At 39.1% G+C, this 16766-nt stretch overlaps 1 protein-coding gene across 2 annotated transcripts in view; it reads right to left on the bottom strand.

Moving 5' to 3' along the window:
- The window catches only part of DCTD (dCMP deaminase), a 69983-nt gene that overhangs the window by 16798 nt on the left and 36419 nt on the right, over positions 1-16766 (bottom strand). Inside the window, exons 1-3 of one of the 2 annotated variants that reach the window (XM_032223806.1) lie at positions 10551-10681; positions 1462-1573; positions 184-319 (exon numbers count right to left, since the gene is read on the bottom strand). In XM_032223806.1, coding sequence (XP_032079697.1) covers positions 184-319; positions 1462-1573; positions 10551-10591 — 289 coding nt within the window. In that variant the 5' untranslated portion in view covers positions 10592-10681. Of the gene's footprint in view, positions 1-183; positions 320-1461; positions 1574-10550; positions 10682-16766 lie in introns of those variants that run through there. The other variant, XM_032223807.1, reaches the window with a different exon arrangement.

The following is a 16766-nucleotide window of genomic DNA, read 5'->3' as shown; positions in this document are numbered from 1 at the left end:
TTGTAGCAGTCTGCTTACAAACAGACAAGAAATGTTTGGGAGGTTACTCTCATTCCTGCCATGGAGAAACTATGAAATAAAATATTTTGATCCTGCCTAAAAGATGACAGGCACATCTAATAATATTGCCTTGTGTTTCTATCAGGAAAAATAAAGATGTAATTTAATCATTTCATTCCTTACCATAGGGATATTTTGTGTTGAGCTTATTATCTGCTGTTCTTGTCCAAGGCAAAAGATCATCACTGCATCCATTAGGCATCCCATTGTATCCAATTCCAACAATCTTATTTTCTGAATTCACAATGCAAGCACCAACCTAAAACAGAGCATCTAGTTTACTGTTTTACTCCTGTCATCTATTCACCTGTAGACTATGGGTCAGAAGAGTAAGAGTAACGCAGGAATATTAATTGATATATCAAAATTTGAGGATTTTAAGGTTGCCCTATTCCATGATGTCTTGCTCAATGATAGTCCAAATGATATTGTATTTATTTATGGGTGCTGACAACCAACCTGAAGAACTACAGACCAACTATAAATATATGAGGTTCCATAATCACCTATCTCAAAGCCCGGAGAACAACCAACCAGATCTTTAACAATTTCCAAAACATTGGGAGTCACATGAATCTTGTAGAGCAGGGGAGAGAGAAAGAGAAACAACACAGTAGGTGCACTTCCTAGGTTCCCTAAGATGACATCGTTTACTCAATGGAACCTGGAGTACACCTTACTGCATGAATGCACCTCTAGCATTAGAGGGTCAGGTTATCTCAAATGTGCCTTAAAAATTAGTACTTTAATTGCAGACCTTTCTAGACAGAATCAACCTATTTGATTTTTATCTATCTTTGCAATGCTTTGTATATATGATGGCTTTTCAAGCCTGCCAAGAAGTTGCAATTGCAAACACAAGTGCTAACTTTTAGCAGGTTCCAAATCAAACTATTAAATACACATCTGATCGATACTTCCAAAATTGTACCAGTTTCTGGAAAAAAATAATGTTATTGCTAATCTTAAATAGTCACAGAAATTAAGACCTTATTATATTTCAGAAAGAATTGGAGTAGAGCCGCTGCCGTGAGGCAGGTGTCAGAACATGGGTGGCCTGGCTGGGGGGTGGATCCCTGAGGTAAGCTGGTACGGGACACATGGGAAAGCTCCATCCCCTCACCTTGTGGCCACAGCACTGATAACCAGATGGAATGGGCAGATGGCCTGCTGTGCAGGCTCTTAAGTAGGGCTTATTTTGGGATACGGCTTATATTAGGCACACAAAAGCTAGGACTTATTTTCAGGATAGGTTTTTTTAAGTTTGGGAGACAGATCTGGTCCTGTCTATTCAGAAATAAACCAAAATGAATTCAATTCAATGTGATTATTCCAAGGTAGTTTGCCTAACACTTCAGTTTTGTTCCCTTATCTTAGTCTGCCCAAATATCATCTTCCTACCTGAGAATTTGGATCCTTGCTTCTTTGTGCTGACAAGAATGCTACAGCCATGAAATATTCCGGCCACTCCAAGTAATCATCTCGTTTCTTACAGGTCATCTCACAAGCATACCTACAGAAATTACACAATGAAAATAAATGGTTATGGTTTGCATGAACTAAGATTTTTAAAAAAGAAAATTAAAACCTGTACAAGATGCACTTTGACCTCAGTGTTTGAGTCTGTAGAAATAAATCAATTATTGCCATACAGAAAAATGGGATCAGAGTTTAATTAAGTACAACTAAAAGAGGAGAATCTGACCTTAAAGGTTACAGATTCAAATCAAAACTTTTAATAGTTGGAAATATTGGTGTTTTATATCTGTCTAGTGGTTTATGAACATTACTTTTCAGACCAAAAGGCCAAAAGGAGACTGAATTATCCCATTTAAAACGGCAATTTATAGTGTTTAAGTCATGCAATGTTAACTATTATCTATCCCTCAATATTATCTTCTTTGGAAAAATATGGAAAAGGTTACCTTACTTGCTCCAACATTACTGACATTGTTTGAAAAAAGATACCCTATTCTAGCTATTCTTACAGCAATCATTTGATGCAGTTTTATTTGTTACAGCTAAAAATAAACACTGAACGTGAAATATCTTTTTGCTGAATATTCTTGGAGTGTCAATGCTTGCTAATAATGATTTTCAATTATACTGCTCATAAGCCATGTTGATAACATATAATCCAATGTCAGAAGTCAAGTGTTCCATTTTTACTGCTTTTGTGGTAGAGTCTAATAGCAGCCCTTTTTTTACTTTGCATTTTAGCAAACATGAATAAGCAGGAAGAACAATGACCCCAAAAAGTAGCATTTAAATAAACTCAATTTTTCAAAACATTGTATTCTTCCAAAGAGAATAACCCATGTGCACTATTTTCTAATTCTCTAGATAAATACAGGTTTCCTGAGAGTTGAAAGTGGGTTATGATTTGTGAAATATTTTGCTATTCATGTCTACAGACATAAAAACCCAGGAAAATATTTATACTCATTCAAATTCTGCCTGCACTGTACAATGTGAGCAGCTGTATTCTTCCAACTCTCTAAAAAAAACAACCCATTATTTAATGGAAGCTCTCAGAAATCCAACCTCATTTTATGCCATTCACCCTAGTATCTAAAATTCAGTTTGCAGGTTTTATATCCATCAACATTTATATCCATTCTTCCATGTCTATATTAATACCTCTTTCATTTACTGATCCTTAGAAAACATCAACATAGATTTTTCATTTTAGAAAGCAGAAATTCATGTAAAAAGCCTACAGAACTGAATTGCAAGGATTGTGGGGTGCATTCTTTTATTTCACCTAAGATATTTGTAATAGTTTGTCTATGCCTAAAGACTATACTAAAAAAAGGTTAACATGGTGAGCATTTGTCCTCACACTAACCAGAAGTTGAACCTGATATGAGAGTACCAAATTCACTGAAGTTTTTTAAGAACATGATAGGCAATTCTTACAATTAAATTGAAAGATGATACAAACATAACAATGGATTTTTTCTGCTGCACAGTGAGCTCTGCTTTCCCTAAACATAAGCTTTGGTTCCAAACAAAAACTTATTCACTAGAAATTTATACAGGTGAAACTCAAAAAATTAGAATATCGTACAAAAGTTTATTTATTTCAGTAATGCAACTTAAAAGGTGAAACTAATATACGAGCATGCATATGTACTCAGTACTTGGTTTGGACCTCTTTTGCAGCAATTACTGCCTCAATGTGGCATGGCATGGAAGCTATCAGCCTGTGGCACTGCTGAGGTGTTATGGAAGACCAGGATGCTTCCATAGCGGCCTTCAGCTCTTCTGCATTGTTTGGTCTCCTGTCTATCATCTTTCTCTTGGCAATGCCCCATAGATTGTCTATGGGGTTCAGGTCAGGTGAGTTTGCTGGCCATTCAAGCACAGTAATCCCATGGTCATTGAACCAGGTTGGGTGCTTTTGACAGTGTGGGCAGCTGGAAAATGAAGTCAGCATCCCCATAAAGCTCATCTGCGGAAGAAAGCATGAAGTGCTCCAAAATCTCCTGGAAGACGGCTGCATTGACCCTGGTCTTAATGAAGCACAGTGATCCAAAGTCCTCTTTTCTGATGAGAGCAACTTTTGCATCTCATTTGGAAACAAAGGACCCAGAGTATGGAGGAAGAATGGAGAGGCCAATCAAGCACAGTAATCCCACGGTCATTGAACCAGGTTTTGGTCCTTTTGTCAAAAGTTGCTCCCATCAGAAAAAAGCTGTGAATCCTTGGGTGTCTGCTGAGCGGTTGAGAATCCTCTCTGGACAAGATGGTAGCCAGGGCTGCTGTCTGCCTCCGAAGTGTGTTGGGGGCAAGGCCCTTGTCCAAGCCCTCCTGTAGAAAATCCAGGATTTGCGGAATTGTCGCAGCCGTGGTGATATGATGGGAGTGACACCAGGAAGAGAAACTGGTCCATGTCACATCATAGATCCGTGCAGTAGAAGATCTCCTGGACGCCTGGATAGTGCGGATGACCTTGTCAGAGAAGTTGTCCTGCCTCAGGAGCTCCCCCTCAAGTGCCAATTGGTTGCTTGGTCACCGACAGACTGACAAGGTTGGCGAACCAGGACTTCCTTGGCCAGTGTGGAGCCACGAGCAGTACCTTGGCCCTCTCCAGTAGGATCTTCCTGATCACCTGAGGTATCAGTGGGAGGGGCGGGAACGCGTATAGTAGTCCCGGTGGCCAGCGGCACCGAAGAGCGTCCGTCCCTTCCGCGTCGGGGCATTGGAACTTTGAAATAAACCAGGGGAGCTGAGCATTCTCGGGACTGGCAAATAGGTCTAGAACTGGGAGATCAAACCTCTGCGTCAGCTTGTGGAACAGAGATGGATGAAGCTGCCTCTCTGAGTTGCTGATGGTCGTTCTGCTCAGCCAGTCTGCTGTCACATTGTCTTCCCCGGAGATGTAGTTCACCCTCAAGGACTCGAGGTGGCGTTCCGCCCAATGCCCCAACGCCTCTGCCTCCGACATCAGGGCCGTTGATCGAGTGCCACCCTGATGATTGACGTAAGCCTTGGCAGCGATGTTGTCCATCAGAATGAGGACATGACAGCCCTTGATGAAGTGACGCAGGGCGAGCCTGGCGGCTCTGAGTTCCAGCCAGTTTATGTTGTGGGCGAGCTCCACCTGTGACCACCTTTCCTGTGTCATGTGAGTCTGTAGGTGAGCGCCCCAGCTGTATAAGCTGGTGTCTGTTGTTATGACTAGGCGCTCTTGTTCCTTGAAGAGGGATCCCCTCACTAGTGCTGAGGATTGCCATCACCCAAGCGACCGAACCACTCTTGGGGAAACGGTGACCACCCTCTTGGAGTTGCTGGCCTTGCGTCGTTGTATGGGGAGAAGGAACCACTGAAGTTCTTGTGCATGCAGTCGCACACATGGAACAACAGGGATGCATGAGATCAACTTCCCCAGCAGCTGAGATAGAGTCACTAGAGGCGCTGACCTGGATTTCCTGATCTGGTGTACGAGGGATGTGATGTCCCTTTGCTCCTGCGTGAGGAAAACCCTGCAGGTTCTGGAGTCGATCACAGTGCCCAGGTGTTGAATCCTGGAGGTAGGTTCCAAATGGCTCTTCTCCAGATTGACGGAGAACCCGTGTTGCTGTAGTGCATGGACAGTGGCGTTGAGATCCTGGCATGCCCTCTGTCTGGACGCCGACATTAACAAGATGTCGTCCAGGTAGCAGATGATCCTCACTGGATGGGTCCTGAGGTGTGCAGCAACAGCAGCCAGGAGGGGGAGACCTGCATGGAGACTCAGGGTGAGATCCCAAATTAAGAAGCCCTCCCAGCGGCGATCTGCTGTGGAAACCAGGTTGCGTCAAAGCAAACGGCTTGAAAATAAAGCGCACCACTTTTTATCTGTCCAAAATGGCCACCGCAAGCTATGGAGTGCACCAGGGAGCTGCCGGCAGTTCGGAGAGCTCAGTAGAGCCTCCATTCTAAATTTAGACCACCGACAGCGAACTCAGAGGGATCCCTACCTGCCTACCTGCCCCCAGAGCTCACCAGCAGCTGCTGACGAGCCTCCCAGTGGTGCCTCAACTGCGGTGGTCGCAGAAGTCAGCCGTGCTCCGAGCACCTGTTCCACGCTTCAATTAGGAGTGAATTTTCCTCGGGTGATTTTTAAGGAATCCTACACTATGCTAAACACAAAAATAAGGGGGAAAAAGGCTACACTAACTGCTTGGAGAGTCCAATTTGCTGTTCAAGGGCTGGAACTCCCCAACTGCACCCTTTTAGGGCAACTGAGCTTTTAAAACTGAGCCTCTGTGGGGAACAGGAGGCGTAGCTACACAAAGATTTGAACTCAGTCCTTGGGCAGCAAACTGAAGTTAACCCATGCTTGAACACTCCAAGCAGCGCCTAGGAAAACTATCTTGCTTTGCATGTAATGAGTCATCTAATATATTAGTTTCACCTTTTAAGTTGCATTACTGAAATAAATGAACTTTTGCACGATATTCTAATTTTTTGAGTTTCACCTGAATATTGGAAAATGTGATTATTCATATTATATAAAAAAACACTGGGAGCTAATCAGCAAATATGCAAATAAAATATACAAGATTTTTTTAAAAACAAAATTATATACCACCAAATGGCCTAAGAGTATCTGCATACAGAAAGCATTCCAAACACTTTCTGCTTGGCATTGTCAGTTACTTTATAAAAATTACTTGAAAACCAAAAGGAAGTTTCACTTCATACAGACAAGTTTGATGCAGAGGATCTCCAATATGTACTGTACAAATGCCTCCTTCTAAAAATTATCCCCAAATTTGCTCCAGAAAAAGAAGCTGTATAGCTGTGTTCATATAACATGATAGACTAAGCTACAATTGTGGCCAGTTTGTGGTCCAGCACCTGTAAAACGAAGCCACTATCTTGGTATATTGTGTAAATTGGACCATCATACTAACTTCTATTACATACTAACTTCTGTTTGTATGTTATGTAGGCATCTTTTGTTAATCTGCTTTTAGAGTTTAATATGTAGAACCCTATCATGCTGTAACAATAAGCCATATATCTGTAACGAGCTCATATTTTTCTGATGAAGCAATACCTTCTCTGATTTTAAGAGAAAGACTTCCACTAATGAAGAACAATGTTGCTTTTCAACATTTTTTCCTTAGGGAAACCCATCTGAAGAACAATCATTACTTTATCATAAAATAAGATATAAGATACACTCTAGAAATTAGACTTAGATAAAAAGCTAGTCAAGATGAGGCCATTTCTTCATTATTTTATGATAGTGGATCAGTTTAAACACTTAGGTGAGCCTAATCTTGATATTAAATCAGTCATTGCTTTAATATGAGTTTAATATTTCAGGTTTTACACTGGTTGGATTCAAAAGACTTATTTTCTCAACCGAATATATTTAAGTACCGTATTTTTCGGAGTATAAGACACACCTTTTTTCCTAAAAATAAGGCTGAAAATCTGGGTGCGTCTTATACATCGAATACAGCATTTTTTGCCTCACAAAGCCCCGCCCCTTCACCAAAATGGCCATGCAGAGCCTTATGGAGGCCTTCAGAGAGCTGCTGGGGACTGGGGAGGGCAAAAATGAGCAAAAAATTGGGTATTTTTGCCCCCCCCAGCCCCCAGCAGCACTCTATAAGCTTCCATAAGGCTATGTATGCAATTTTTTTGACAAAAAATGAGCCAGTTTTTGCTAAAAATGGGACAAATTTGTTCATTTTTGCCCCCCCCCCCCACTCAGGAGCACTTCGCAAGGCTCCCCAAGGCTATTCATGCCTTTTTTAGAAAAAAAAACGGGCCAATTTTTCTGAAAAATGGGCCAATTTTTCTGAAAAACGGGCCGTTTTGGGGAGGTTTGCAGAGTGCAAAAACTTTTTTCCTTTCTGAAAGCTCTTTAACTGATTGATGAAAATTAAATTGATCAAGTGCTGTGCCAGCAGAAACACTTACCTATCTACTGTATTTCTCTCTATATATATATTTCTCTCTCTATCCCTCTACCTACCTACCTATTCTCTCTCCCTACCTACTGTATTTCTCTCTGTCTCTCCCTTTATCTACCTACCAACCTACCTACTCTCTCTCTCCCTACCTATCTACTGTATTTCTCTCTCTATTTCTCTCTCTATTCCTCTACCTACCAACCTACCTACTCTTTCTCCCTACCTATCTACTGTATTTCTCTCTTTCTATCTCTCTCTATCCCTCTACCTACCTACCAACACACTCTCTATTTCTCTCTCTATCCCTTTATCTACCTACCTAACTACTCTCTCTCTCCCCCTACCTACCTACTGTATTTCTCTTTCTCTCCCTCTCTATCCCTCTATCTACCTACCTACCTACTTTTTTTTAATTTGCCTCTTCAAAACCTTGCGTCTTATACTCTGAAAAATACGGTAATTGCTAAATTTAAAATCTTCATGAGATTACTTTTTAGGATCAAATCTGATTTACAGAATTCTTAGAATCTATCCTTTTTAAATCAATTTGCTTTCCTTTTTAAATTTGAAGCATAGGATACAAATGTTTCATAAAATAAACATTCAGCAATGTAATTTCAGGTTAAATTACTTTAGATTATGTATCTATTTGTAGCAGTGGTGGGTGCCTGTCTGGAGTACCAGGTACCGTTCCAGTATGGTGGTCCGGAGGGCCCACCCACCCGCATTTCTTACTGGTATTTGAGGTTTTGGGGGCTTCCATGCACCAGCACAGAGCATACGGTTCCTGTGCGATGCTCCACCGAGCAGCTGGAGCATCACGGAGCATTGCGGGTGGTAAGTACACATGCATGTGTGCTGTGCGCATTCATGCAGTGGACTCCTGGCCCTGTTGTACCCTATCGGTTGCAACAGGATCCGGGACCCACCACTGATTTGTAGCCTACCTTTATTGTTTTTACAAACAACTCAAGAACATATCTCAACATACCTTCTTCCTCCTATTTTCCCCAGTGGGTTCTCCGGAACCCACCACTGATTTGTAGCCTACCTTTATCGTTTTTACAAACAACTCAAGAACATATCTTAACATACCTTCTTCCTATTTTCCCCACAATTATAACCCTGTACATTATGAAGTGTGTTGGACAGAAAGTGACTAGTCCAAAATCACCCAAGCCTGGATTTTATGGCCAAAGCAGGACTTGAACTCACAATCTTCCACTTTCTTAACTGGTGTCTTAACCACTAGTGACTAGACCAAAGGTGTCAAACTCACGTCATCACAATACCGTCACATGATGTACTGTGACTTTTCCCCTTCGCTAAACTAGGTGTGGGTGTGGCCAGAGCATGACGCATTCAGTCTGTGTGCTGCAAGTTTGACAGCCCTGCACTAGACAAAACTCCATCTGAAAGCGATTCTGAAAGTAAAACAATATGAATACATTTAAAGCTGTTAGGTTAAATTATGAGGTTGCATATGTGGAAGAAGAGCTTGCATCTCATTTTTAGGACTGTCATCGCACTTTCTCATTGTTCTGTTTTAGATCAGAGCAAATCATGAAAATTGTGTTTGAAATCCACAAAGGTACAGAAAAAAAGCATTCAATATAGACTTTACTCAACTTTGTTTAGTTAAATGCATGTATCTCATAACCTATGTAAATTTCAACTGAATCTTTAAATACTGTACTACACCTAAATGAAGCTGATTCTACATGTGTAAAGGATGCTTTAAATTTTATTACTCTCATTTTAAAAAAGAGGGAATTCTGAAAAGTTATTGGACAAGAAAATTTCAGAAATCAAAGACATCCAGCAATATAATATTTAACACTAATCTTATATTTAATCCCTAGCAATTTAACCCGCTGAAGGAAATGCCTTTCATCCAAGTTGCAAACAACCACAATTCTTTAGATTTGACATCAGCAGGCTGCATAAAGTATTGCTTTTGGTCAGGGTTTCCTGCCAGGCAGAGCAACAAAAGTGTCTGTGCTCTGCATTCACAAGCAGACACAAACAGGATAAATGATTTTCTTGCAGATCTAAAGGAAGCTATACATGCAGGCATGTTACTTAAATACAGTCACCTGTATTTACCTCTGGGTGTTAAATTTTCATTGTGGGCTCTAATAGTGAACTGATTTTTCAGGCTTATCATATTATGTTGGCCTAGTAGATACTCCCATTCTAACTTCAAATTCTAAATTCTAATTCTAAATGATCGCACATTTTTCTGTCATTCAATTTTCAGTAAAAATCAAGACATTACACACTACTTTATAATCTATGAACTCTATAGCCATATAATAAAGGTCACTCTGCACACAACAATCAATGGTAGGCCACCAAATACATTCAGCAATTGTTTAAAATTTGTATTTGAATTTCAAACTGAGTTCTGCAATGAAATTTTACTGTTAAACAAAGATTGTTTCAGCCAGCCATCAAGCCATGCCAGCTCCAGTCATTCAATTCTTTCTTCTTCCAGGCCCACCAATTAATAAGCTTACTTCTCACAGGACTGGTTTTCTTTTCTTTGCTCCTACCATTTCTTTCTCCTGATACTTCTTTTACTCACAAACTTGGGATTCAGCGGGGTTTGTTCATTCTTAACTCGAATAATTAAAAAATGGGAGCCTACAAAATAGGTTACACTGGGATCAGCATGTACCCTTCCCTCATTGTGTTTATGAATGCACACTTCTGGTTCTCTCCTGTCTCCTGCATTGTGGGCATCTAAAATCAAAAGGGACCTGCATAAAATATATAGTGAAGAGACTGCTTTTGCTCAATTCATTAAAAATAGTGAGACGAGAGACGGAGAAAATTAAAAAGAAAGCTTCAGAGAAAGGAACAAATGGTTTCAACAGGGGAGGGGGGGATGTATGTTAAGTAGGCTTTTGAGGGACCCGATACAATTGCCCAAGCCAATACAAGTGTGTATACAAGAGTGGAGGGGATTGCGGGACAAGACATAGGTCTAAGCAGCCACGGTAGATGCACAAGTGAGTGGAAACAGAGAGAACAGCGTTATGCGAATGCACAACCCATCCGTGCCCCTACCCATTGAGGGAGCTGGTCTGCAGCTGACCGTCAGCGTTCATCGCGTCTTATCCACGTCGGGAACAAATTATGGTCCCACCGGCGTCCGTCTCACAACAGAGAAATCCGCCTTCCAGCTTGGCGCCAAAACTGGAGTCAGAATTGGCGGGAAAGGAAGGCGGAGTTCAACTGGAAAGCCCCGCCTCTTTTGGATACTCAAACTGCAAACATACTGGAGGCATGCCTTGAGCGTCCTCGGGGACTACATTTTCCAGAATGCATTGCTCCGCCGACCTTGTCCGGCCAGCTCAGCAGGAAAGTTGCCGCGCGATGAAAGTTTGTGCGGTGCCGGCGGGAAGGCGATTTAAGATTTTTATCCACTAAAATCTAATTTAATGGAGGAGTACAATGGAATCATGTCATTTCAGTAGCTTTTACATCTTGTTCTCCAATGAATATTCTTGATTTAACCTCAGTCAGACTCTACCACATAATTCCTCCTGGTTTTAGCTAACATTATAGTGTCTGGAAATTGTAGGGATTGTCATCTGACTTCCCTAATTTTTAAGGCTGCATTGAGTAGAGAAACAGCTTGGTCCTTTATTTGAGGATTTTGTGCTCTTGTGGGCCATATAAGTTATTTGCAAGCATATTGCACTCGATTGTACCCTATTCCCCTCCTGGCTATTCCTTAGTAGAAGTATGCAACAGAAAAAGAGAATCACTTTATCACATGGTGACAGAATTGGGCTAAAACTCTAGTTGCTTAGGCAAGGGGAAAAATTGGTTGACCCTATTGTTTAGAAACCGACAGTGAAGTCTTAGGTATAGTTGGGCTACCATATTTGAGCAGCAAATATAAAGTTTTTGGGTATCATCTAGTGGCATAAATTTTTACAGAGTAGATTGTATGACTGTCAATATTTGGGAAATGGAGAAAGACTTTTCTCCACTATTGATTTATAGTGCTATCCACCATTTCTGCAACCAGTGAAATACTGCAGTTTTAAAGTTGGTGATCTGTTTTTGTACTTCATCCGCTCTGTGACTTCTGTTACATCTTTGGTGCTGAAATGTGTTACACTGCCTTCACTATTCAGTGTGTCAATGTTACACTTTTTGAAGTTATCTTTTTCCAGATGTTTCTGCACAAATCAATGAGTTGTAAGAAGAATGGGTCTCCTGTGTTTTTCTGATATCATTTCTGATTTGAACAGACCAGTTTTATATCGATTTACCTTTAACTTTGCAGGAAACTCTAATTGAGAGGGCAAATGCTAGAAGAGAAATGCCAGCAAATGCTGTGCGTACTGTAGCTGGGCTTCAGAAATCTGGATGATGATTTGATAGTAGAAAATATGATGAAACCTTTTGCACCCACGTAGTGATCTTCTGGATTTTGCAACCTAAATATAGTACCCCTAGCAAATACTGATTATGAACAGAAGGAAGAAGTCTTGGCTACACTTGAGATGTCCACATCTGTGGCAACATTCAGAAGCAGGACCTAACTGTTTCAAAAAGATAATGCAAGATAAAATAGATTATGCATCCCCATTTACTGTAATGGGACCCTCTTGATTTAATCAAGAGAAAATGCTTATTCTGTATTATCTACCATTCAGAATGTTGACAAAAAACTGAATAGCAGCACCTGAGATCACATTGCTAACATCCAGTGAATAATGAAAAAGGCAAAGGAACTCTAAAATATATTTATTTTGATTTATTGATAATCCAAATGCTTTTGATTACGTAGATCACAAGAAAGTGTGGGATGTCCTTAACAATATAGGTGCAGCAGGCTATTTCACCTGTTTATCTGGTTATAGTTAAAATAGAATATGTAACAATTGAGATTATTTAACTTAGGTCTATCATATATTGTGAGAAATGGTAATTAGAAAAAATAGGATTTGGAATTAAAATATCTAAAATAAATATCAACTGTGGATAATACACTTTGATGACTAGATGCAAGGAAGACTAGGAATATCTTTCAGAAAGTGCAGGTCAAAATTGGGGAGAGGGAAGCTAGAAGAATCTTTAACTTTAGAAAGGTACTGTCTGCTTTTATTTCTTGTCTATTTGCATTAAGCAGGCATTGCTTGTCAATAGAAGAAATAAAGGCAGACACATTCCAGAGTCAAAAATTTACAAATAGACTGTAGATGTGAAATAAACAAACATTACTTGGGAGGAAGACTGCAACAGATGTAGACAATATTAAAGTGTTATTATAGATTATAACAAAGATTATTATAGTCAAGGTTTTCTCCATTATAACATGTAGCTTTGAAAGCTGAATGAAGAAAAAATGTGCTTTTGAAAAAGTGAAAGCTGAAAAAATATGGAGAATACCTCTAGCTGCAAGAACAATTTTATTCTGTACTAGATAAAGAAAAGAGAAAGCTCACTGGAGGTGCTAATAATGAAGCTAAAGCTCAGCTATTTTGGACACATAATGTGAAGGCAATCAAAGAAGAGGCTGACAGAAGACAAGATGGCTAGATATTATGACTGATTACACAAGTATCAGCGTACAAGGACCAAAGACCATCCTGGTGAAATGACCAACTGAACAACAACTGAACAACTGAACAACAGATAAGATTAGCACTGGATAATCATAGAAAAGTACTAGGATTGCAGAAACATAATGCTGCTGATTTAAATTATGAGTACAGCTGGCCAGATTAGGGAGTACAGATCTGGCTGAATAGGATACACAGGACTCTTGTTCAAAAGAACAGCTGAGTGACTCAAGATGAGCATCAAGGGAGCTGTTTTTCCCCATAAAAACACCAACATCTAAGACAGTGACCAGTATGCCTAATGGCAAACAACCCGTGATGGGGGGGTTACTAGATTTTACAACAAACTACTCTTATATGAGTCCATTTGCTGTTAGGTTCATATAATATAAGAACCAGGCATTTGAAACATAATAAAGACAGGGTGCCTCTTTTTTGCACCTATTACCGTCTAAAATGAGTCATTATTTGTTTTAAATCAATTTGGCATAACCCACTGTGTAATGTTATGTATTGTATACTTATCTAATGCAAGTAGTAATTCATCTGCAATGATGTGGTTTTGTTGTATATTAACATGATATTTTTCATACATGAGCAGGTTTTGGTACAGTGTATACATCTACTGCCATAATTACAAATTTCAGAAGACATTGAGTGAATACAATTATATGTAACAATGGAATATGTTGATGACCTTGGGGGCAAGAAAAAGAGACGCTGTCTAGGAAACAGTCAGACAAGAGAAGAGGGAGCCCCCAAGGGCTTCTTAATGATTGAGAAATAAATTTAGGGAGGACTTGTCCTAATTCATCCGATGTTTAAAAGTGAGGGCAGGAAGTTTGTACCTTCAGAGTTGTAGGAGTCTGTTAATGCAGCCTTACAATAAAATAGATTTAGCTGATCTAGTTGTGTTTACTATTTGATATACCCAGAGTGCTGATAATAACTTTATTAAATATGATTACTTGAAGTAGAATGTGTGAGCTGACTGCCTGAGAAACATTTTCTTTTAAGAAATGCATCTTAAGAATTGTTAAGGCAATACCTGTAGAGATGAATTTTTGCTAAACAATCATAAATGCAAGCTATCTCTGCTTCATCTTCAAAAGATATATAAATCTATTATCAATTGAGCCACTACGCTAGATAAGGAAATATGTAATAGTACTTCTCAAAATGGCTGTAGCCATTCATTGCTAGTTTTCCTTCATCCCTGAAGGCATACATTTTTATAAGTCTGGGAATGTACAATCCGGGTTGCATCCTTAGGAACATGGCATCCAAAAGCTCCATGTAGCATTCCTGTAGCCTTGTGAGAACTCAGTCCCATGCTGCCTGGATGAGGTGACAGAGCAACCCCATTCTGACAGCAATCTCATTCTGCCTGTGTCAAGGAGATTAAAAATGGGATGAAGGCCTCACTCCATGATAAATTGGAAGCTTGCCCACTCACTACTATCAAAGAGAAGCTCATTCTTTATTTTAAAAAAAATCATACAAATCCATTTATCATTTTAAGGGGTCACAGTATCACTGTTTAAGAACCCCTGCCATAACCTTTACAGAGTGAGAAAAGGAGGATGTTAATCTCTAACTGGGACTGTGACAACGTTACTAAAACATGCCTCTTTAAAGCCACCTTTATACTAAGGCTGTGTTTTGAAGTATAGGTGAAGGCAACATAAATCTCAGATAATTTCTTTGCCCTTCTCTTTCCTTTTTTTTTAAAAAAGCTCTTTCACTGTTTGATTTATTCTTTGCTCTAGAAATAAAAGGTACTTGAAAGGAAAAGAAATACTTCATATCTGTGCAGTGGTGATTTCTATATGTGTAAAAAGTTTGTGCAGCAGTCATTTGCAAAGAAAGTTGCTTTATGTGAAGAGGATAAAGATCTAATCTTAGTTATAATGTGAAATAAAGTAAGTTTCATCGCTTAGCAGCCATATTGGTAGGCCTTCTCTAGAATTATCTCTACTAACCTGGACCTTCAACTCTTCCAATAGCAATACCTCTTGCCATGTAGCCAAGTCTATTTGCCTTGCTCTGGTCATGTTTCTTCTACTTTTTCTAGCATTATAGGTTTTTTAAGAGGGCTTTTCATAATGCGTGAAAAATATTATAAACATTTGCACCTCAAGTGAGAACTCTGGATTGATTTGTTCTGTGATCTAGTTTGTTGCTTTTCTTGGCTATTCATGATATCCTCAGGAGTTTTCTCCAACGCCCAAGTTCAAAAGCATCAATATTCTTTCTATCTTGCTTCTTCAAAGTCCAACTTCTACTTCTAATGTGCCACAGGGAAAAAAAACCCATTTCCTGTGTGATTCTGATCTTTAAAGATATAAACAAGCCACAGCATTTGAATTTCTTTTAACAAAATGTCCATTGCTACACTATTATTAATCTGCAGTTTATTTTTTGATTGTGGGTTCTTTTACTGTAGAGTGTAGATGGCAGATTCTAAAAAGCAGAAGCTGTCTAGCAGTTCAATATTATCAGCCGTTTGAGGTTGCCCAGAGGAGGAAACAGACTCCAAAAGTATACTATAACTATACTTCATTGAGTTATACCATAGTAATAGAACCTTGCAAGTCTGATTACATTTTCCTTCCCCATTTCCTGCTACAGGGAGTCAGATGGAACCAATCTAAGTATTTTTCCAATACTTCTTGTTTCTAAGGCTCAAGGCCTGCTTCTACACATTGTGTTTTTGCAATTTTCTTGAATGGTTTCATCATCTACATTACTTTCTATGATACCTTCAAGTGTCACTTCTGAGGCTGGATTGATGGATCCATTGCTTGTAGTTTCCTCTTCTTTATATGTAATCTCAGTTCCATATTTTTAATGTGTCCCTTGGCTTTCATTAGTAGAGCTGCTGGATTACTTTCATTTTCAGCTACCCGGGTAGTGTCATTAGCCTAGTACAGGTTATTGATGTTTCTTCCTCCTTTTAAAACCATGTGCATATTCTTCCAATCTAGACTTCCTCTGTATATATTCAGCATATAGTTGAATGAGTAAGGGGAGAGTATAACTTTAATACAAATACAGTTTAATAAAGAGACATTGCAAGCAATAGTTCATTGCATTTTTTTCATATATATTACCCATTGTCCCAAAAATTAAATATTTCCATTTTATCTATAAAAATATGTACATCTCAGTTTTTTTATTCCAGAACCTTTAAGGTAATTCACAATCATAAATAGAAATACATTAGCCTACCCAAAAAGGGGTCATAATTAAAACTGTGTTCTGTTGAATTGCTTCTTTTTATAACAAGTGATTATGGAGAATCTGGAAATTATTGGTGTTTCTTCCCAGCCTGTTTGAGACTTCACAATCATTAATTTCATGCTAACAGAGATTAAGTCTTAATTGTTCAACTTAGAAAAGATGATTATCTAGTGATTAGCTTTCAAGAACAAGAAGTCACTTTCTGTATAACATTTATGTACCATAATAGAGAGGTAGATGCTCTTATTAAGTACATTGATTGTGGATATTCTGGTAAGTTTACTATTGAATGCAAAAGTGATTATGCTGCTGCTGATAATGATACAAAAGAGATTCTGATTTTAAACAAATATTTTTTAAAAAAATAACATGTGAAGACAAGTAAAGTAAGGACGTTTTGGTATGCACTGGATGACATAAAATTCATATGAGGAAAGCATGTTCAATTAAGGGCCCATCC

This window comes from Thamnophis elegans, chromosome 9 (assembly GCF_009769535.1).
Source record: "Thamnophis elegans isolate rThaEle1 chromosome 9, rThaEle1.pri, whole genome shotgun sequence".
Lineage (NCBI taxonomy): Eukaryota > Metazoa > Chordata > Lepidosauria > Squamata > Colubridae > Thamnophis > Thamnophis elegans.
This window is presented reverse-complemented; position numbering and strand designations above follow the sequence as displayed.